The sequence below is a fragment of the Lygodium microphyllum genome, chromosome 27 (assembly GCF_053477565.2).
Source record: "Lygodium microphyllum isolate KBCC chromosome 27, Lygodium_microphyllum_v1.1.10, whole genome shotgun sequence".
NCBI lineage: Eukaryota > Viridiplantae > Streptophyta > Polypodiopsida > Schizaeales > Lygodiaceae > Lygodium > Lygodium microphyllum.
Genome location: NC_141161.1, coordinates 13455083 through 13478411, shown reverse-complemented (window position 1 = coordinate 13478411; position 23329 = coordinate 13455083). Strand labels below are relative to the sequence as shown.

The following is a 23329-nucleotide window of genomic DNA, read 5'->3' as shown; positions in this document are numbered from 1 at the left end:
GGAGATGAAGAGCCAGGTGGCAGACCACATGTCACAATGGATGGGAGAAAGTGGATTGGCACTTTTCTCCCATAGCAGTGGCCATGTTGCATAATGGACACTAACTGGTGGGCTGGGGCCGAGGTCCCACATCTAAGCATTATCTTTGGAGCCCCTCTGCAGTGGAGAGCTCTGATGGATGTGATCGAGTGGCCACTGGCACAGGTGGCATGTTTCTACTAGTGTACATAGTCTTGCCTCTCAGCGTGGTTGATAGATGCCCTGGCGGTACCACTAGGCGCATCCATCACCTCCATGGTCCGCCCGAGGGATACCATGGGGGAATGGAGCTCACCCTCCAGGCCGGCAATGAAGCGTATCCGCATGCCTCATAGCTTTTCTTCTTCGTTCACAGCAGCTTCCACACGGAACAAATGCTTGTTCAGTTAGTCATAACTTTTCCTATGAGTTTACATCTTGCATCCTGGAATGTGAATAGCCTCCACTATAGTGGAGCAAGTGGTTCCAGGAAGCTGATTTGTTCGGTAGGAGCTGTAGAGTGCCCTTGCCGGTCCACATCTTACTTCTATAGCAGCACAAGCTCACTCCCATCCACCCTTAGTGTAGGGAAGGTACTCCTGGGCAGTTCACACACTTACAGGGAGCACGCCATTGGTGCCCACGACAGGAGTGGAGGCGTACGCACCTTTGTTGGCTCCTGCCTCACCGCGTGTGTATGAGACCACGGGACGATCGTGGCATGGAGGGTTCTATGGATCAAATTGGATATTGCGGACTCGTGCCTTGGAGTCCCCAATGTCTATGTCCCTACTGAGGTTAGGGCACGTAGTAGATTTTGGGTGGAGATCGCAGTAGGACTTCAAGAACTTGGAGGCCTTAGAGGACCAGCAGGGCAGAGGCAAAAACTATCAGGGCATGGTTGGGGAGGAGCAGGAGGCATGGGAGGTCTTCCTACTGGCACTAGGAGCGCGCGATGCTTGGAGAGACCCAGCTTTCCATAGGAGGGAGAGGTCGTTGGACTTCTCTTGGGGATACAGGCGGCTAGGCGAAGTTTTGTTGGAGTGGTTGGATAGGTTCTATATGGGAGAGTGGGGATGCTCTCATGGAGTCTAGGTAGAGCAGCTCGCAGGCACCACTTTATGCGATCACTGCCCGGTTCTCCTGACACTTGATCCCCCAGCATCTGCCCTAGACACACGATCATGTCGGATCCTTGACTCGATCTATAGAAGGGAGGAGGTGAAGACATAGATTGAGCAAATTTGGTCTAGGGAGTGGGGCAGGAGGGGCCGGATTGGAGAGGAGGTTTCAAAGGTCCTAGCCGAGTCGAGCAGTATTTGCCAAGAGGTATCCCTATAGGTTAGGCAACAGAGCTGGGAGGAGGAGAGAGCACTTTGGCAGGACCTAGCAGGCACACAAAGATCACTACAGGAGGTACCAAGCGATCCCATCCTCCACGCACAGGAGATGTGCGCACGAGCAGCTATCGTCGGTCTAGAGGGCAGGCGCTCGGAGTTCGCATTTCGCACCTCAATAGCCTTTTGTGCGCGGATGGGGGACACGAGGTGCAGGGAATTTTTCCAGGTGCACAAGCCCCGCACCTCAAGAGAGCAGATACGTAGCCTTCGAGAGGTGATGGAGACAGCTTCAGCTAGAGGATAGCGATGTAGACATTAGGTCTCGGATCACATTCCGCGGATCACATTCTGTCCCTCATCACAGAGGAGATGGGACGCTCCCTCCTAGTCCCCTTCACAAAGAAGGAACTGGAGGAGGCTTTCCATACTCAGGATCGGGCAGAAATGGCCGGGAGAGGATAACCTCTTTAAGGCCTTCTTGACTACCTACTGAAAGGTGGTGAAGGACCCCTTACTGCTGGCCTTTGAGGAGATTTTCACTTCAGGATGGATGCCTAGGAGTCTTTCGTGAGGTCTTATCAATCTTCTCCCCAAAGGGGGAGATTGGTTGGAGCTATCCTAATGGAGACTGATGACCTTGTTGTCAGTGGCCTATAAGCCACTGGCGAAGATGATTGGTAGGAGACTCCGCCTCGTGCTTCCAGACATCATTCGTGACACAGATAGGATTTGTTCAGGATAGGAGCATCCTAGACAATATCGTCACCTTCTTTGAGGCAACAGAGTGGACCCATCACAGTGGTCAGGGATTGGCTGTACTACTCTTGGATTTCGAGAAAGTCTATGACAGGGTGGTCTGGGACTTCTTAGAGGGCACCATGGTGAGGTTGTGTTTCCCCCAGGCATGGATCGGCAAGGTGTTTGCACTTTACAAATCGGCTACTAGCAGGGTTCTCATAGGTGGCAGGCGAGGGGAGGAGTTTCGGCTAGAGAGATTGGTCCGGCAGGGCTGTCCCCTAGCCCCGTACTTGTTCTTTCTCTTTTGCAGAGCCGATGTCTCACTTCCTCAGGTCATGTGTGAGCGGGTTACGAGGCCTCCGACTTCTAGTGAGAGAGGAGACAGAGTTGTTAGACTTAGAGTATGCAGATGATACAACACTGTACATAGAGGACGATGAGGTGATGCTGGAGAGAGTGAGATTGGCTCTCAAGGTGTTGTGTACTACAATGGAAGCAAAAATCAACTGGTGAAAGTCGGTTGGTTTCCTTACAGACTGTCACGAGGATGCGAAAATTTGATGCTTTGCTTATGTTTAATTGACATTTGACTAAAGGATTAATCAGATGTGCAATTAAAAGATGCACATGTGTTGCACATGTGAGGTGCAAGCTACTTTTTCACAGTCGAAGGTTGAAGGACCCTGTGAAAAAGATGGGTGTCAAAGGCAAAAGTTGTAACAAGTTACACTTGTTAGATTCTAGGCGAATTTTGGTGTCAGTTTACCCCTAGGACCATTAATTGGCCATTAAGTGTTAGTGGTGACACTAGGGACTAGGCATTAATTAATGGATTAATGCTTGTCCAAGGGTCAATTAATGCATGGGACCACTTTGGGTTGCAAATGGCTTAGCTAATTAATTTTTGGATGGGCAAGGTCAATTTTTTGGGCATGGATTAAGGGTTGAATTAATTTTCAGAATTAATTAATTTTGAAAATTAATTAAATGACTGGAAATTGCTGAAAATGGATTAAGAAAGCTGCCACTTGGCAAAACTTTCCCATGCAAGTGGGGGAAAGGCTAAATAGGGCTGAAGGGAGAGGGAAATCTCGTTTTTTCATTTTGGAGCTCTTGGAAAGAGGTGTTAGACTGTTGCTGCCAGCTTTTGGGGCCATTTCTCAGCCAGTGGAGACCATTTTGGTGATGGAGATTGCATATTTTTGACCTTGGGAAGCTGGCAATTGCTGCTGATGCACTTTCTCCTGAAGATCACAGTCTATGATGCTCCTATTGTTGTTGGTGCATCCATTTGGGGCTGGTACAGCAGGGCAGCAGCAGATTTTGATCAGTTCTTCGCGACAAATCTCAGAAATTTCTCTCTCTACAGCATTCTCTTATCTCCTTCAGCCTATGCTCAGCCATTTTGAGCAATTCTTAGCCATTCGGAGGAGATCTCAGCCATTTTTGGTGGGCTGATCTATAATTTCTGCAGTAAACCCTAATTTACAGCAGAAATTAGGGGTTAGCAGCCACCTTGGGATCTGTGCCAGAGATTGAAGGCTCAAGGGACTGAAATAAGCAGCAGCTGATAATTGAAGATTATCAAGGGATCTCAGGAGCCAGCCCATCCTGAATTGATTTGGGGCAGCATTTGGCCAGCCAAGGGTCAAATTGGAGAAGAAGTCCTGGGTGAATCAAGGGGCAAATAACCCAAAAGGCTTGCTGGTCATTTATGACAGCAAGAGCAATTGGTTAGTAGGAGGAGATTGAAGAATCTCAAGAAATACTGCAAGGGGCACCAATTTTGGAGCCAACAGGGTGTCTATTGTCCAAGAATGTTATGGTAAAGTGTGTAATTCATTCTATGCGCATTTATTTATTGCTGTAATTAAGTCTTAAATAAGGTTATCACCACCCATTCCAAGAAGGAAGGCTGGTTTCACAGACCCAGAGGTTCCAAGTGGGACTCTATATCACTCCCACCCAGCAATTTCTTCCAATCCTTGACTCTATTTGGAGGAAGCTAACCTACTGGAGTATTACCCACCTTTCCCTAGCAGGCCGAGCTCTCGTGGTTAACTAGGTCCTCCTAGCGACGGTTTGGTATATCGCCTCATGTTGGTGCTTTTTCATCACGTAGCCTTTCTGAGGACCTTCTGGCACCGCCTATGGGATAGCTGGAGATCGAGGAGTGTATCATATTCCTTATGGCTGGTGGCACATGGAGTTTGGTAGTGGGGAGTTGGTTAGCCCAGATGTAGAAGGAGGGAGATTGTAAATGTTGCACACAGTAACCTCTGGAAACTCCGAAGCACTGCCTTTGGTTGTGTGAGGCGGCGCAGCTCGTGTGGAGAGGAACATGGTGCATCCTCCGCTGTATAGCACCCAGCCTTGGATGTATCTCATGGGGAGCTTTTTGCTGGCAGGCAATCAGCCATGGCCGTCACCTTCTGTATGAAGTTGGGATGCAGGACACGATATTCATTATTGAGGTAGGGTCGTGTGCAGTGGTCGGTTTGGAGGCTCTACCCATCTGCCAGGTACTCGAGCCCAGAGCAGACCGCTCTGAGGTATGTGAGATCATAGGGAGTCTTACTGGATGGCATATTTGGAAGGCACAGTGTCACGAGGCTTTTGGCGGGGAGAGACTTGTAGTACATGCAACTTTAGCAGAGTTCTGGACCTCCATCATCCACTCCCTCTGTGGCCGATGATGGGACCAGGAGTAGGGCAAGTCTCGAGCTCGTGAGGAGCTCCGTTTTCATTTCATGCGCACTTGGGGTGGCCAAGATCTGTTTTTCGTGATGCAGGCAGGTAGCCCCAGATGTCGATACACCCCCTCTCCATGTCTTCTTGCCCCATCCCCCGTAGACCGCCTTGAGAGGCTTGTATACTTGATATATGTGTGACTCTATATCAACTCCAGCTAGTCTGTTGAGCATGAGCACTTTCTTGTATACAGGGTTTTTTCTGAAGGAATATAATCAGCCACACTTTATTTGCCAAAAAGAAAAAAAGAAGAATACTCTTGAGCAAAAGCATTTATGGACTATTGTGTTAGCACAATTTTGTATTGGGTTTTCAGTTTGCATTGATACTTCTGGTCAATGGTTTATGGAATGTTTAGCACTTCCTCTTTGTATAGTGTAATGAACTATTGAGAAATGCCTGTGCACTATGAGACTCGTTAAAATTAATAACATATCAAACAATTAATTGGCCAATATATAAGTCGTTAATAATGGGGACATCTTTTATTATCTTGATAAAAGTATTTTCCCCTTCTAACCGCAATTAATAGTTTTATTAGTCTGGATCTGCACTCTAAGCTTAGCTATATTTTTTTCCTTGCCGACAAAGCATGGCTACTTATATTACTTGAAAGAAACTCAGAGTAGCATAAGTCTAATCTTAGGGTGATTTATGTGGAATGGGGATAAAAGCCAAGATAGCAGGGTGTAACACCACTGGGGGATACCATCCCATAGTGTGAAAATTATGCTATGGTAACCCTAGGTGTGAAGGAAGAGTTGATGAAGCTCTTGTGAATACAAGAGCCCCATTGAAGATGGTCCCAATGGTGTTGGAGGGAATGGATGATGGAAGACAAGATCTTCACGACAGGCATTCTTAATTTTGGGTTAGGTGGGCCTTCCATATTACGTTGCGAGGTCCCCAATAAGCTCTCACACCTCCGATATGAGCTCACGGCTCTAGTACCTGTCTGTGTGAAAACATCCAATCCCACTACAACACAAGAACAAGCCTCAATGATGAAGATCATGTTATGCATCTCCGGCTTATAGGATAGACGACAGTCCTTGACTAACCGAATGCTAGGATAAATGTTGAAGATGGGGATGGCAGCTGTCACAAGAGTGTGACAACTAGTATCTTTTTGTTGATTTCTTTATTACATATTTTATTTGGTCCTTCTTTTTGGAAGGATTCCTCTTGAAATCTAAACGCCTAAGTTGCATGGCCAGTATGTGAAACTGACAGAAATGTCTAGTGAGTCAAGACTGGACAGTTAAGGTCCAGTACAAGTCTGGAAGAGACTGATGGCACTGTAGATTGACAAGCTTGGAAGAGACTTGTGAAAGTGTATATGGACAAGTGTGTTGAAGAACTAGCCTGGAAGAGACTAGTTCAAAGTGAAGATGGACAAATCTTCAAGAGATTAGTCCATGTGGGGTCATCAGTGGAAATTCACTTTCAGTTGAGCTACATTACAGATTTGGATGTAGCCATAGTCTGCAAAGATGGTCAGAAGACTAGTGGGGATGCAATGGAAGCAACTCCTAAAATTTAGGGAGTTACTATTTTTGGACCCTAGAATCTGTCCGCGTCATTATCTTCGTTTTTGTACGAGGATTAATCCTCTGGTCTGTGCCGAGGTCAAATTTTGAACCGAGGATGGAGAATTTGACCGAAAGGTTTAAACAGGAAAATTGTTACATGTATGCCATGTGTCACAATTTGGGCATAAATTCCCAAAAGAGAGAGAGAGGGCAGCACAAAAACGAGTTTCAATGCATGGGGGGCTCATTTTGTGAAAGGGAGATGGATTGCTGCAGATGGAGAGCTCTTGAGAGCTGGTCTACCTTGTCTATGATGCACAGAGGGCTGAGCTTGCTTCCTATTCTCTCTCTTTCTCTCCCTGACAGTATGGTTATGCTGCAGAATCAAGGGCCTTTCTTCTGATTCAGATACAGCTGTGTGGAATATGCTGTTTTCGCATGAGGCAAGGGCCTTTTTTCTTCAGGAACAGGAGCAGTTGTTTGCAGTTCCCAGCAGGGACAGGTGAGGGTGTTAACCTCACCAAGCAGGTGTCTGAAACAGCACCAAATCAGTTCTGATTCTGGACTGTTCAGAGGTTATTTCAGAGCCCAATTGATGTCAGAATCAAGGGGCACTTGGCCCAGATGATGCAGAACAGTACAGGGATCAATATAAGCTGAAGACAGGTTTCAGAACAGGTCTGAACCAGTAATTACAGTGGGCTGAACAGTACAGGGAACAGTAAGTGTTGTAAACAGGTCCCAGAACAGGTCTGAACTAGTAATTACAGCAGACTGAAATGGTCAATTCTGCACTCCAACCAGAAGTTCAGACTTGGGCAGAGTTTCCCCTCTTGGTCAACTTGATTTGGGTCAGTAATTGTACTGTTATGCTGTCAAATTTCACCCAGAATAGGTGAAAGACAGCCCATTGTACTTTCTCTTTTTAAAAATAAAGAAATACCGCAAGGGGCGCCTAACTTAGGGGCCAACAGGGTGTCTATGTCACAACAGGAGCACTCTAGCTTCCTGTATGTCTTCTTGATTCTGTGTCTTTAAGTTCAGGTAAAGTGGGCGACTGTTAATTGGGTGAAAGCATTTATATATTTTGGTTGTACACTACCGCCCTTTCCAGTGAACAGGCCGGTTACAGCAGCTCCAAGCTCAGTACATAGAGTGAACACTAGAGAGAGAGAGAGAGAGTAGACACAGCTTGACACACAACTCAATTCATGTGTGTAAGTGAAAGTACAAAGTACAACCCTTAGAACTTATGGTTGTGTAAGTGCGTTAAAGTGCATTCACACCGGAAAGTGTGTAAAGTGCGGTAAGTGACTGAACTGTGTAACATAAACACGCAAATAGAGAATAATGTGACTAGGGGGAAAAACCTCTCTTACGGAGAGTAAAAGTGTCCTAGTGTCCTACTATGGATCACCAACACTGCTCTGTGAGCGTAGGCGTGAGTCAAGCCCAACGAACCCCCCTGGAGTGAAAAGTGATCAACATACAAGGATCATCCACCAAAGGAGATCAAATTTAAAGCGTTGCGAGATGCTTCAAATTTGTCGCGAGGAAGAGGTTTGGTAAAGATGTTTGCCACATTGTTGTTGGTAGGACAATAGACAAGGCTGATATCATGAGCATGTTGCCTCTCTCTGAAAAGTGATAGTGGATCTCTATCTGTTTCGTGCATGCATGAAATAGTGGGTTTCGTGCCATTGCAATGGCACTATGACTATTAGTAAACAAAGGAGTAGGCTCCGTGATAGATACATCGAAATCAGCCAACAAACGTCTTAGCCATACACATTCCACTGTAGTACTGAAATTGCCTTGTATTCATCTTCACAAGACGATGTGGCAATAGTGGATTGCTTCTTGCTAAGCCAAGAAATGCAAGATGAGCCAAGAAAGAAATAGTTTTCACTTGTAGAGTGACATGAATCAAAATCACCAACCCAATCTAAATCACTGTATTAACTGACAACCATGACATGGATGCATTGAACATGTTTGATCTTTACAATGGAAGCAATGCACCGCGAACACAAGAGTCAGCTGCAAGAACTTGGAAGTGTGCCTAACCATGGTGGCACAAGAAGGTAGAACTGAAACACAGGAGAGGAAGGTGGAAAAGCACATGCTGCAAGGTCTCTCGACAGGGGGAGAGCACCTAAGCAGCAAAGAAGTTTGCTTTATAGAAGGTTGTGGCTATGTCGTCGGAACGAAAGTGGAGGATCTTAAGACACACAAAAAGGTCTGCTGCATTGTGGAAGGTTCTCAACTTCTACCTTATGTAAGTGTTGCTCCCAGTCCATCTGGAAGTTTCATCACATGCCATGTACATAAGATTTTCATGAACTCATTTTTCTCAAAATGGTCAATAGGAATATACCCAGCAACATTTTATGCTAATTCATGGAGAATATTATGATATGTATTGATAGTTTGTCTCAGAGGTGTAAAGCTTGGAATGTATTCCTTAGACACTTTCACTTGTTACTACCTTCATTGTTGATTTGTACAGCAAGCATAATGTAAAAGCAATGAATAGGTGTACATCAAACATTAAAAGTAGTTGTAGATAGAAGGTTAAGGTGTTAACTATCTTCTGGGCACAGAGAAAAGCGTGGGCAATCTCGCACTTACCAGAACCAAACACAGTTGAGTTTGAGATGGCAATGGAGTGGCGTGCACACAGAAAGAAGGTGGACATTTGTTGGGAGCATTTGTATAAGGTGACACATTCTGACTGGTTTAGGACGACTGGATTAGGACAGATTTTGTGTTGTTTGTCTGCCTGGTTCCACGATTCAAAAGACAACTTGTTTTGCAGCTACAAAGAGATGAAGTTTGTAGACTTGAAAGAAAGTACAAAAAGGTATGGGATAAGTCAATGAATGTTTTCAGTGTTGTTTTTGAGCTCCTTGGAAAGGATAAAAGACAGTTTCAACTTGGCAGGGAAAAGGCATAGAACTGCACTGTTCTTAAAGCATTGGAGGGCAAGAGAGCAAGAGAAACAGAGCATTTGTTCAAACCTATCTCTACAGGTGAGGACTTAGAAAACGAAAATTGAGTGTTTCTCTTTCTTGGATTGTATTCCATTCAATTGCTCTGAACTTCGCTAAAGACCATGTTTTTAACCAAAATGAAGATAAAATTATATTTTGGAGAACGAGGATGAGTCCAAGCAAAATAAAGTTTGAAATTACATGCTTTTGAGGTACGACAAACAGTGTGTTTAGCACACTCTTAGTGGTTAACACTGACATCCTTCAGGCTTTTCAGAAGTTTTGTAGACAAATCGAGACAGGGTATTGTGTGGGTGTAATGTTTTTTGCTGAGTATTTGATACATATATTAATTGGAGCTTGAACTTTTTGGGAGCATTGCCTTACATCTTCCTGATCTTGCCTACTGCTGAGAAATGAATCTCGAGGCAGAGGGGAGACAATATAAGCCATTTGACCCTCCTCGTGCTGATGTCACTAGCCCCATTTGAGTCTGAATAGCCTTGTAAGGAGCAGGCCTTTGTGTCATTACATGCCAAGGGATGTGAGGTAGTGAAATACTTGCATGGTGTTGTTGTGCCAATGCATCAAGGGGAGGAGGTGAACCAACTGGAAATGGTACCTGAAAAGGAAATGTCTGGCGTAGTGTTGGCTAGGTAAGGAGAGAACTTTATCAACTATTTATGAAGTGGTATCAAGTAGCTACAAACCATTATCAAGTTGTTTTGATCCATGGGAGCAGAAATAAGGATGCATTTGGTGATGCCTAAAGTAGAAAGGCTTTTGACAAGACATTGGTGTTGGGAGAGAAATCCCATGCTCATCCTATATAATTTCCATGGAAGGAAATGAGAAAGCTGACCAAAGTCAGTCATGTCAAAGGTGGTGTGTAGCTGATGCAATGGCATTAATGTAAAGTTATATTTCCTCTATATGTCATTATTCCTACCATCCATGGAGGAGAGATGGTAGTCCAGTGGGCTATACATGTCTTCTTGGCCAGTGCATCAGCTATAGAGAGCATGGACACCTAGCAGGGTCTTGGTAGAGCAGGCTATAGACACATTAACATGTCGATGGAGGAAGGTGTGAATAAGTCAAGACAGTGGAGAGGGAAGGTGAGCAGACACAGGGTCATGGGGCCTGGGTCATGGGACAGAGGAGGCTATAACACATTAACATGTCATGGGGCCTGGGTCCCTTCAGAGGTGCAGGGCTTGCAGGAGGTACTAGTGATAAAGGCCCAAGAGGTTCCTAGGGTAGGGGTCTAAAAGCTGATAGAGGCTAACAAAGTATAGGATATAGAGGAGACTTTTTGGGGGGCCAGGTAGATTTGGAGAGCCTTGAGTTTGCTGTTCTTTTTTCACCAATAGAAAGGGACAAGGTTGTAGTACTGGAGGGGACAGAGGAGCCAGGATTTGGTGATATAGCCACTCCAGTGTGAGAGGTTACTTAATCACATGAGATTACTCTGATTTATTTGCAAAATAAGATGTGGCTAATCATATTACTGCGAAGACACCGAAGTCTATGGGCTCAATACTATAACTAGAGCTAAACATTGACATCAGCTATGTTAGGGTTGCCCATGTTTGGGAAACGGGACAACTTGTCCGATCTGGCCTGCTGCCCTGTGCAGCTCGTTCGATCACATCTGGAGTCATCTGATGGCATCCCCGTCCGCAATTGTTGCAGGATTGAAAAGTGACCATTGCGGGAATGAAATAGGACGACTGTTTTGTGCCTGCTTTCCACATTCTGATCTGAACGTCACACGCGCGCACGCACACGCACACACACACACACAATACATTCATTGGTTCTGGCTTGATTTGTTGGTCTAGCTGGAAGCAATCCTAATTGTAGTGTCTTCTATGGACTGAAGTATTGGGCCTTGCATGATGCTGGAGCTAGAGATTTTGTGTTTGACATAATGTTTGGAGGAGTTGGACTATCCACAAAAGCAGCCCACTATGTTCTACACCCACAGTCAAGAGTGCTATGGTGTTGGCATGGAACCCGATTTTCTGTTTGAGGACCAGGCACATCAGTGTCTGCTTCTTGTTTGGGAGCATCTTGAGTACGCTGTGAGCATCCTTGTGGGTGATTTCTTTGCCAAGGATCTAGAGTTGGGGCGGAGGGAACACTTCTTGCCCCACATCATTATACCATTTTTGGTTTTATTTGGTTCCCTCTCCATTTCATTCTTCCATGAGAGGATGCCTCGGCCCTTCAATATTATGTTTAGCTGAATTGGCCTTTGTTTGAGAACCAAGTACATCGATGTGCAGTACCATGCACTACCATCTTGTTTGTGAGCAACTTGAGCAGCCAATGATCATCCTCATGGTCAATGTCTTCACCAAGGATCTAGAGTTGCAGCAAAGGGGACACTTCTTGTCCCACATCATTGTATCTCTTTTGGCTTTATTTAGGTTCTCTCCATTTTGTTTTTCCTCAAGAGGGGGCCTTGGCCTTTCAGATATTATGTCCAGCTCTCACTCATTCTTGTTTAGGGCATGCCACTTCTTGGCACACTGACCTATTGTTATTGGTATTCACTTAGTCATTATCGTTATACTATCATCTTTATTGTAAGAAAATAGAGAGACATTTTTACTTCTTTACGAGTTCTGAGTTGCTTGCCTTTGTCATCGACGGAGTTAGAGGATGAGAGAGTGTCCTGGTTTGGGTTCTGTTTCATCCAGTTACTTGCATCACAAGCCAATTTTGAAGGTCTATTATTTGAGAATAAAAGTGAGGGTGCTCTTGCCATCACATAGCTTGCAAGGCAAAGTAGAACTGTCATACTTTCATAGTAATGTTTGAGTCAATTTTAATGACTGCGAATTATGTCACAGGGACGTGAAATTTTGAGGTGCTCTAATCTTGTCGATAACATTTGATTAAGATATTAATCAAATATGCAAGGTTGTTTAGCACATGTGATGCATATGGCAATTATTTCATGGTAATAGGCCAAGGACCCCAAGGATGTAGTGGATGCCAAAGGCAAAAGTTGTAATAAGTCATGCTTGATAGATACTAGGTGGTATCCGATGTCAAATATCTTCCTAGACCAATTTATTGGCCACTAATGTCAATGGTGACATTAGAGACTTGGCGTTCATTAATTAATTAATGCCCATCTAATGGGCAATAACCTCTCAAGGATACTTGGAAGATAAATTGGTCTAGTCAACTTAATTATTGACTAGTAAAATAAAAAAATTTAGCACTAGGATAATTATTAAATTAATTTTCAGAATGGAATCAAAAGACTGCCACTTAGCAAAACTTGTTGGAAAATGGGATTAGAAGGCTGGCACTTAGCAAAACTTGCCCATGCAACTGGAAAAAATGTTTTTAGGGGTTGATGGAGTCTATTCCAGCTATTGTGGAAGAGCAAGAGGCTGACGGAGTTTGTTCCAGTCATTCTGAGAGAGGAGGAGGTTGTTAGAGAGCAAGGAGATGTTACTGATGTGATTTGGAGCCGCCATGGACTAGTCCTACAAAAAGTAATAGCAATTTGGAGCCCTTCATTAACAGCAACCGAAGTTCCTTATCGTGTTAATAACAATATATAGGAGAAAGGAGTAGTCTTTCTAGTGGTCCTAAGTTGTAGGTGACAGCTTCCATGGCTAGTTGAGCAGGGCGACATTAGTTTTTTAGTGTTTCTTGCGGTGAAACTCTAAAAAATCTCTCCATAGCATTCTCTTTTATCCCCTAGCTATCTCTTAAGTTATCTGAGAATTTTTCAATAGTTTGAACCATCTAACGAAGAGGTTTTAGTCAGTCTCTGCTGTAAATCCTAATTTATAGCAAAAATTAGAGTTTTGATAGCCGCCTTGGGATGTGTGCTCAAAATTGAGGTCCTAAGAGTTGAATTCCAACAGCTAAAATTGAGGAATTTCAGGAAGATTCAAGAGGCCAACTAGAAAATATCAGATTTGGGGTTGAATTTGTCTTTCAAGGAGCAAGTGAAGGCCAAGGGAAAAATTGGTTTGGAGGGTTGCTGGTCAGCTTTGATAGCAAGAGGCACTTGGATTAGTGGAGGAGATCATAGGATCTCAGTTGTACTCCTTCCATTTGCAATAGAAGATAAAGAAATACTGCAAGGAGTGCCACTTTTGGGGCCAACAGGATGTCCAGTGTCCAAGATTAAAGTGGTAAAGTGTGCAATTTCAGTTTATGTGAATTTTATGCTTGCTGTAATTAGTGCTTAATTAGGTTATTTACCACCCTATCCTAGGAGAAAGGTTGGTTTCAAATTATATCTTTTGGATCGACTCACAAATTACAAATCTCAATTACATCATTACTATGTGCAATCACTAATTTTGTGGCCTTATAAAGAAAGCACTAATGCTTGCTGTGTAACTTTCATGGAGAAGGAAAACATTTATTGCTAACTAGAACTTGTCATGGTCCACCATCAAGTAATGTAGTGCTTTCTATTGCTTATCATGACACATTTTGAAATTTACTTTCTATTGCTCATTACAATGTGTTTTGCTTTCTAGAATGCTACCATTTGTTAATAATAATAATATGGGGAGTTTGTATTTGATACAAAATCTGTTTCACGGAAGAAACAAATTTAACAAATTTTGTATTGGACTCAAACCCTTGAGCATTGTTATAATTAACAAATGTTAGTATTGTAGAAAGCAAAACACTTCATAATGAGAGACAAAAAACATTGCATTACTTTATGGTAGACCACAACATGTCTAGCTAGTATTAAATGCTTTCTTTCTCCATGAAAGTTGTGAAGTATATACTAGTGCTTTCTTTATAAGGCCACAAAATTAGTGACTGCACACATTAATAATGCAGTTGAGATCTGTATAGTCAATGAGTCCATACAAAGGATGTAAAGCTGAGAATTGTAATCAGTGAGTCCATATAAAAAATATGCCAGTCATTAAAGCTGAATTGGCATTTGGACATTCAACTCTTCCGCCTTGAGTTATAAGCTATGTGATGGTAAGAGTACCCTTGCTTTTAAGTTTAGATAATGGAGCTTCGAACTAGCTCATGATGCAAGCACTGGGTGAAATACAACCCAAAATAGCAAACACTAAGCCACAAGATGCTCTAGAAACTGTCATAACTAAAAGGAACCCATGCCCCAACTTGGGAAAATATATTGAAGTCTTACCTCAAGCCAAGTGAACAAAAGAATAGGAGCATATGCTCTACTACAACCATAATTTTGACTTCTCCAAGCATATCTTGGTTTCATTGAAGAATCAAATTCAACTGAGACATGCTTGGGGGAGTCGGCTATTGTTGGAGAAGAGCATCTGCCCCTAGTCTTTTGTTAACTTGGATTGAGGCAAGGCTTCAAGTTATTTTCCCAAGGCTAGGACATGTGTTTGTTTCAGTTATGGCAGCTTCTAGAGCATCTTATGGCTTCACCATAAAGCGTTGTTAGATTAGGGTTCAACAGCACGCGCACACTCACAGTGAACAAGTGAACAATAAGAGAGGAGAGTGTTGGAAGGTCATGTTCACTATGGGATAATGTTCTTGCAACTACCATGGCACTTTGACTATTAGTGTAGATAGGAGTGGGCAACTGTTGTCACACACTAAGATTGACTAGAAGAGCACCTGTAGAACCATCCCCCATTGTCATCGCACCCTGTGTTCACATCTAGATGTGGCTACTATAGACTGCTACTTGCTCAACCAAGAAATACATGAATCACCAAGCATAAAACACTTGCCACTAGTGGACACCCTCGTGTCAAAACAACTGCCCAATCATCATCTATGAATGTATGCAAGCAAAGAAAATGTGCCTTTAGGATAATAAAGGCCCAATGACTGAGTGCCTTTGAGATAATGAAAGACATGTTTAATTGCTTCTCAAAGTGTAGCACCGAGGCTATGTATGAAGCGTGTCAATTGAGAGATGCCAAATTGAATATCCGGCGTGTATTACACAAATAAAATAAACAACTAACAACCTGTTGATAAAGAGAAGCATCAAATGCTTTTCCTGCATCCTCAAGTGTAAACTTGTGGCATGTCTCAATGGGAGTAGAGATAGGCTTTCTAGCTTGCATTTGAAAACACTGAAGAAGCTACCAAATGTATTTAAGACTGTTGCAAAATAATGCCCCCCTCAGTCACATCAAAAGCATGCTACAATTCAGCTTTCAAGGCTGAAATTTGTGTCTCATGTCCAATCAACAGTATGTCATCCACGTAAAGAATGAGAATCAAAAGGTTGTCCCATTTTTGCAAACAATGAGAATCAAAAGGTTCACCCATTTTTGCAAACATAAAGTGTGTTTTCAATGTGTGAATTATTGAAGCCAAGAGCAATCAAGTATGCACATATCTTTTTATACCATGCCCTAGATGTATAGTTACTTGGAACGGGGAACGGGATCCCCCAGAATGAGGGGAACGTCCACGGGCATATTTGGGGAATGTGCCTCAAATATGCCCTGCATGATCCAAATTGCCCCAATAGCCCCCAACCAAAGACACAGAGAGAGAGAGAGATTAGTGTGTGCACTTAAGCAAAGCTTCTGCTAACCAAGTGTATCATCTTCTGATTAAAGATCATCAATGGCTAGTTACTAAAGCGAATGCTTTATGGGGATTCCGTAAATCCCGGTCATGGTGGAGGGCGACTGTGATGGAGGGCTGGTTGAACAAGACACCCTTTAAATATAAAGTCTTTCTTTGGAGAGTGATGATTGGTGGTCTTCCGCTTGCTTCAGCTCTTTCCAAGCGACGAATCTCCAATGGCACCTGTTTCTTTTGCACCACTACTATGGAATCCGCCCGCCACCGATTTATTTCTTGCCCCATTACTAAGAAAGTTTGGTTATTTTTGTCGGCTGTTTGGCAAGGGGTGGTTGGTTTCACCCTGCGCCCCTTTGATTGGGTTTTTGGGCAGCCCAAATACCCCACTCCGGCACAGCCACATATGAAGCTCATGTATCACTTTCTTCGATATTGGGGTTGTTGGCATAACTGGACCATTCGGAATGCTTTTCTTTTTGACTTCGCCTATAATGTTCAGCGGCATATTGCGAGGCTTAAGGGCCTCTTGTATTGGCAGTTAGATCTTCTCCAGCATTCTGATTTGCTCTCTAGGGAGGACTTACGTCCCTGGCATATGGCAATTTCCTCCGCGTCTTTGCCATGACGTTGTAACTTGTAGTACTTAGAACCTCTTCACATGATGGCTTAGATTGTCGTCATGTATCTTGTAATCAAGTAATCTTGTATTTTTCGTAATTAATACAGTTACCTTTTACGGAAAAAAAAAAAAGATTAGTGTGTGCACATTAGGCAATGGAAATGGGTGAACATGTGGTAGGAGTGTAACACAAGCAAGAGAAAAAACTAGAAAAAACATGAATTTTTGGTCAGCAAGCTTGGAATGGCCGTTCTAAACAAGGAACAGCAGGGAACGTTCTTTAGCCATTTCATCTCGTCAGGGGGTTTGGAACGCGTTAGGCTGTTCCTACATGTTGGAACTTCCGTTCCCTATTTCTATGCCTAGATGCCTATTTCAAACAATACAGGGCCTTGTGCAAACGGCACACTTTGCTTTTTGAACCTTTTTGAACAAAGCTAGGAAGTTATGTGATATAAAACTCCTCATGAAGATCACCATTCAGAAAAGCAATCTTCACATCCAACTGATGTACATGCCAATCATAATGAGTAGCCAAAGCGATGACACTACGAATGGTGGTCATACGTGAAGTGGGTGCAAACGTCTCATCATGGTCAATCCCATGCTGTTGGGCATACCCTTTGGCAACAAGACATGCCTTGTAGCACTCCATGCTACCATTAAATCTACATTTTAATTTGTAAGTCCACTTTATGCCTATAGACGCTTGCCAAGAGGCAAGTCACATAACTCGGATATGCCATTTTTATGAATATAGTTTATTTCTAATTGTACAGTTGCCATCCAATGTTCATTTTGTAAAGCATCATGTAAAGAAATAGGTTCCTCATTGCATGCAGTAGCTACGAGTGCTTGAGTAACCAAGTTACCCTATGCATAGCGAGTGGATGCTCTAGTCTATTGCGAAGTGGAATGGATTGTTTGCTGCCCCAAATGTATCTAATAGCGATCTAGGGAATGTTTTCGCATCCCGAATAGCAGCCCTCTCATCGGCCCCTGTGAGATGGAGAGAAGATTGAAGCTCAGCTCAGAGTGCAGTAGACAGTGTGGAGAGTGAAGCATGACAACCAATGCAATAGACTGAAAGAGTGTAATCTGAAAGTACAAAGTACAACCCAAACACGATAAGTGCCCGAACACGATAAGTACCTTAGGGTTGTAAGGGGTATTCACACCCGAACACGATAAGTGCCCATAAGTGTGTAACATAAGCACATACGAAATAAGACAATAAGTTTGGGGGAAAAAACCTCTCATATCGAGAGTAAAAAGTGCCCCAGTGTCCTACTGATCACCGCCACTCCTATGTGAGCGTAGACGTACGTGAAAACCCAACAACCACTTCATCATTAGCAATGCCTTGATGAATGGGCTGAAAATCAAGCTGTTGTTCAGGATGTATTTGCTTCAGATTTTGCTGCTGTAAACCCTCAATAGGTTGCTGAAATTAACCAAAATTAAGTGCACTTTGCTGAAACAATGGCAACAAACTATGAAACTTGTCCATAGGCCCACGTTTGGCAATTTTTATAGTCCATGAAGGGCTGATTGGCATGTTCAATGAATACCACATCTCTAATAAAACAGAAATCTTGTTAGTGGAGGATTGGTACAAGTGGTACCCTTAACTTTCTGCCCTCTAACCAATTAAAATGCATTTGACATAGTTTTGTCTTCGTGACTGTGGCACCAAAGTATATGCCAAGCAACCAAGACACGAATATGTGACACCACTGGTTTTTGGCAATTCCAAGCCTCATAAGGCATACATTCAACCAATGCTTTAGTGGGGCTGCGATTTAGCACTTACGTTGCACACATACTAGTAGCAAGCCAAGATTTTGGGGGACAGCTTATTGTGTGACAGGATACAATGTGCCATTTCCATCAAAGTGTGATTTTTTCTTTCAGCCATATCATTTTGTTGAGGTGTGTAAGGGGTAGTACACTGATGTAGAATGCCCCTTTCAGCCAAGAAAGAGTTAAACTCTTGCTTGCAACCACTGCCATTTTCAGCCAAGAGCATGAAGGTTTTAAAGCATGCAAACACTTTTGATTTGTGCCTCAAAGCATATGCTCCACAATGACAAGTCATGTCATCAATGAAGGTAACAACTTATAAGTATCCATGGATCGATTTGATACGCATGGATCCACAAATATCACTATACACAAGCTGTAATTTCTAATCAATATGCATAGGTCCACCCTGTCCACCTTTGGGAAATGAAGCACGATGCATTTTGCTAAGTACACAACTTTCACATACATTGTGAGTGGGTGCTTTTGATGGAGGGAGATCAAGTACCATATTTTTGCTTTTTAGGCAAAGCAAACACTGAAAGTCCATATTCATGTGAAGAAGGATCATACGAACAAGACACAACAAAAGCATAAGATTGACCAATGTCCACGCTAGCTAAATGTGCGGTCCTTTGTATGTATTGAATTTTCAACAACACTCATGCTTAATTGTTTTCTCTTTTCACTTATCATCCTCTTTTTGCATTCTTCAATAGCATGCCTTTTTTTTCTGCAATAATTGCATTTCTTTTTCCTAGCACCGTCATCATTAGTGCTTGAGAAGTCCATAATAGAAGCTTTTTTGCCTTTATCCTTTTTGAGGGTTGCCATGACTGTTCTTTGTTTCGATAGCTGGCTACAAATGCTTGATTGCCCATACTTGTGTTAGAGCAATTCACCCTTGATTGCTCTTCTTGCAATAACAATGATACCAACACATCAAATGTGTATGCATTGGCATCCTTCTTTTGCAACTATGAGAGGAGTGGTGGCAAAATTCTGATAAGTATCAGGTAGACCAACCAAGATTGCAGATATAAGAGAGGCATTGGAAATTATTTCATCAATATTAGCAAGGTGCTCCGTAATATTCTCGATATGTGTAATGTATGCATCCATAGAATCACCTTTGGCATGTGTTCCATCTCAAGCTGCTTACGCAAATATGCTACATCAACCTCATTCTGTACCTGGTACAACGAAGCAAGCTTATCCCAAGTATCCTTGGCCGTTGTGCATGACCGAATATGTAGAATAACATGTCTCTTGCAGGAGAGTGCAATCAAAGCATGATCTTAGGCATCACGCCCATCCCATCTCAATTGGTCTGTAATGAGAGGTGGAGGAGAAGCTGGAGTAGAAGATCCACTAGTGACAGTGGATAAGCTCGAAGAACCTAAACCATTCTATGTAGCTGGGCTTGCAAGCCTAACTTTTGAACCACATACATAACCCCAAAGCTACTTGGCAATAAATTCATCATGTACACCCACATGGGATAATTAGTACCATCCAATTTATCTAAGTTTTCACATGTATTTAGCAAATCATTTTGCCCTGCCATTGCTTGCTCTACAAACTTTTGGTTTTTTGTGACCAGTTGCTATGCAAAGTGCAAATGCAGGGGCAACACAAAAATAAAGCAAAGACAAGGCCAAAAAGTTATAATTTTTCGTAAAATTGATGATGACGATGAAGAATTTGTAGTTAAAATGGCTCCAATGTGCGCGAATGTCAATGAAGAAAATGTAATTGGCCTTAATGTTGATAAATTTGGGAAAATTTCACAAAAGCTCCAAATTTAGTTGCAAAATTTTGTGAATTTTGAACTTAAATGTGAAAAGTCCTAAATTTTGGTGCGTAATCAAGCAATTTTTGAGCACCGAATACAAAATTCCTAAATTTTTGTTGAGATTTGGGGTTTTCAAGCAAAAGTTCCAAAATTTGTAAAGAAATGTGGGGAAAAATGGTGCTTGTTGCAAAATCCCCAGAATTTTGTGTCTGGATGGGGGTTGCGTGCAAACAGGAGCTAGTTTATCTGGCTAAATGCTGACTAAGATTGAGAAACATAAATATTTTAATATCTTATTGATTGTCGGGCATAAACACAACATATGCATATTAAATTGGCATGTGATGGGGGACAACGTGATGTGGATGTGGACAGGCTATTTGTCAGCAAGGTTGTCGGCATAGTTGTCAAGTACGAAAGGTACGATACCATACGGTAGAATAAAATACGGTACTAAATGATACCTTAAGATTTTATAAGATACAGTATGATATTAGTACGGGAAAAAAATCATCTTGGGTATTTTGAACTAAAGATGATAGATTAAGTGTGTGAAGTCTAAAGATCAATGCTATTAGAGTATATAAGATGATTACTTGAGAGCAACATGCGAAAACCTCTATGGTATATGCCTCATGTGCAATATGCACAACAACATACAAGTTACAAGTAAATAGATGGGATTGGATACATCATACATAAATGATCATACAAATAAGAGAAGTGTAGGCTTGGGAGAGAGAGAAAGAGGGGTGTGAGAAGCTTGATCATGAGAGAGAGAGAGAGAGAGAGAGAGAGAGAGAGAGAGAGAGAGGGTGTGCGGAGAGGCTCGATCATGAGAGAGACAGACAGAGAGAGAGAGAGAGAGAGAGGTTGTGTGTGTGTGTGACGTGTGTGTGTGTGTGTGTGTTCGCATGTGTGTGGAAGATTGACGCTTGGGAAAAAAGAGGTTGGGGGGTGTGGCAAAAAGTACCCCATTTTTTCATACAAAATCGTACTTATACATACCGTACGGATCACATTGTGCCACGTACAGAGACAACTATGGCTGTCGGGCCTACACAAGCAGGCGAAACAGGCGCAGGCAATGTGGCAATGTGCATTGTCTCGGCTGTCGTGTTAGTTGCTGCAGGCGTAGGTGATGTGTAAATGGGCGCTGTCCGAGCTGTCTCGTCAGCTGCTGGACCTGTCGACTCCACAGAAGACTGTTGGCCCTTGGGAGCTGCATGAAGCAAACTCGCGGTGGCTGACAGGCACAATCAAGTTGCACGTGTGACTGTTGGTGCAGGTTAGAGAACACAGCAGGCAGCTGAGCATTGATGACAAGCAAGGCGAAGAGCAGCTAAGTGCAGGGCTCAACAGTGGCTCAAGCAATGATGGCAGCACTGAAAGGTATGCTCTTATACTATTGTTAGGTTAGGGCAGCATGCACGCACTCACAAGGAACAAGTGAACAAAAAGAGGGAAGAGAGTGCTAGAAGGTCAAATTCACCATGTGAGAATGATATGAAAGTACAATCCCAAAGGTACTAAGTACCACACATTGGCTGATGTTCAGAAGGGAAAAAACACTTCTCCAGCTAGAAGGTAAAAAGTGCCCATGGATAAGGGATCATTGACACTGGAACTTAGGAGGAGCATGATAAGTGTAACAAGTATTGAATGCCAAAAGTTGCAGGAGCAATCCTCTCCTGATTTTTATGTTGTGCAGGGTTTGGAACATATCAAGGGACTTTATGGAATGTTAACAACATTGCTTTAACCTACCACTCTTGCAAAATGATTTAGGGACTCTATTGGAGGAAGAAAATTATCATCTTGAATTGGGAGCTTGTCTGCAAAGCAAGTTTGTTCAAGCTAGTTAAGAGGGAAGTGCCTCATTCATGATGAGAGGAAGCTGAACTGTAAGTTTGCCCAGTTAAGCCTTTCTGCTTAATCAAGCTTCCTCCAGCTAGAGTGTAATAAGAAGTAGCTTCTCTTTTTAATTATTACATATTGTCAACATTGCCCTGCACCCTTGCATGTGATCCTTCATAGTGATTATTTTATGGAAAGGTCCAGCCAATACGAAAAGAATTAGGCATATAATTGAAGTAGAGACGGCGACAGAGCCTGCTGTGGATTACTTGATCTTAGCTATCGACAGTGTAGGATTGAAGCTTGCCACTTTGGCTTTATCACCCTTGCTTCAAGGAAAACCAAAGGTCCTGTAACTTGAGACTTGAAAACGCGTGCTTGCATTGCATCTCCGTAACAAGGGTTCAATGAAGAAGAAATGCAAGAACATGATATTTAAGTAATATACAGAAAAAGTGAGGCTCATTTTAATATGAAATTTCTGCCATTGACATGCCAAGTTCTAAAACCTAAGTCATATTATGATGTTAAAGGGGTCTGAATAATGACTTACATAATGCAGTGATCACAATTTCACAAAAAGGATTAGGTTTGGGAAGCAAGAGAGCTGATGTGCCAATTTTGAGCCTGCCCGTTTGGAGCATTTCAGGCAGGGGATATCAATGTGTTCAAGTCTTGTTCTCCAGGGCATGATTCTGTGACATGATCCTGTCTGCTGCTATCGAGAAAGGATGTCTATGAAAGCCATCTCGTCGGTGGCATGGCAGTTTTGTAGGCTCGTTGAAGGTAATGGATCCAAAGCCTGGGTGAAATAGGCTTTGCTCTTGTAAATTCTTGTATCATGCTATGCTTTTGAAATCCTTTGAAAGGCTTGAGTATATTGTTAAATGAGATACTTGGGCATTTCAGATTTATTGGAATGCCTGCTGGCATTTTGCTGTTGTATTACTGAGATATGCGAGGCCATGCCATGCCTTACTTTTTTTGTTTTGTTCTTTTTATGAGGCTGACAGCCGAACAAACTATTGTCTAGTTCAATTTTATCAACTAAAGTGTGCAACAGCATTTCTTGGCATTTTTGCTTCCCATTGTAATAGCAAGACTGGCTTTTTCAAAATGGATGTTGCAGTTTGCCTGTGAACACTGGTGGCTGCACGGAGAAGCGGAGCTGCTGGCATATCCATTGTATGAGTCAAACCTCACTAATGCTTGGCACACATGGAGCACTTGAACCCATAATTTACACAATATCTTTAATATGTCTTTATCCATTAGCTATGAATAGAAAGGGGACTTAGTGTATAATATCATGATTTGGAGATGCAATTCCCTTG

The 23329-nt window shown here is 42.7% G+C and overlaps 1 protein-coding gene across 18 annotated transcripts in view; it reads left to right on the top strand.

Moving 5' to 3' along the window:
- Positions 1–23083, top strand: part of LOC148012063 (protein ANTI-SILENCING 1-like) — a 155034-nt gene extending 131951 nt beyond the window's left edge. For 16 of the 18 annotated variants that reach the window (XM_087669785.1, XM_087669782.1, XM_087669784.1 and 13 more), the window contains 4 exons: positions 8983–9099; positions 9198–9242; positions 9323–9411; positions 22558–23081. In XM_087669785.1, the coding sequence (XP_087525911.1) occupies positions 8983–9099; positions 9198–9242; positions 9323–9352 (192 nt within the window). In that variant the 3' untranslated portion in view covers positions 9353–9411; positions 22558–23081. Of the gene's footprint in view, positions 1–8982; positions 9100–9197; positions 9243–9322; positions 9412–21174; positions 21531–22557 lie in introns of all 18 variants that reach the window. The other 2 variants (XM_087669792.1, XM_087669793.1) reach the window with 2 other exon arrangements.
- The last annotated feature ends 246 nt before the right edge of the window (positions 23084–23329 follow it).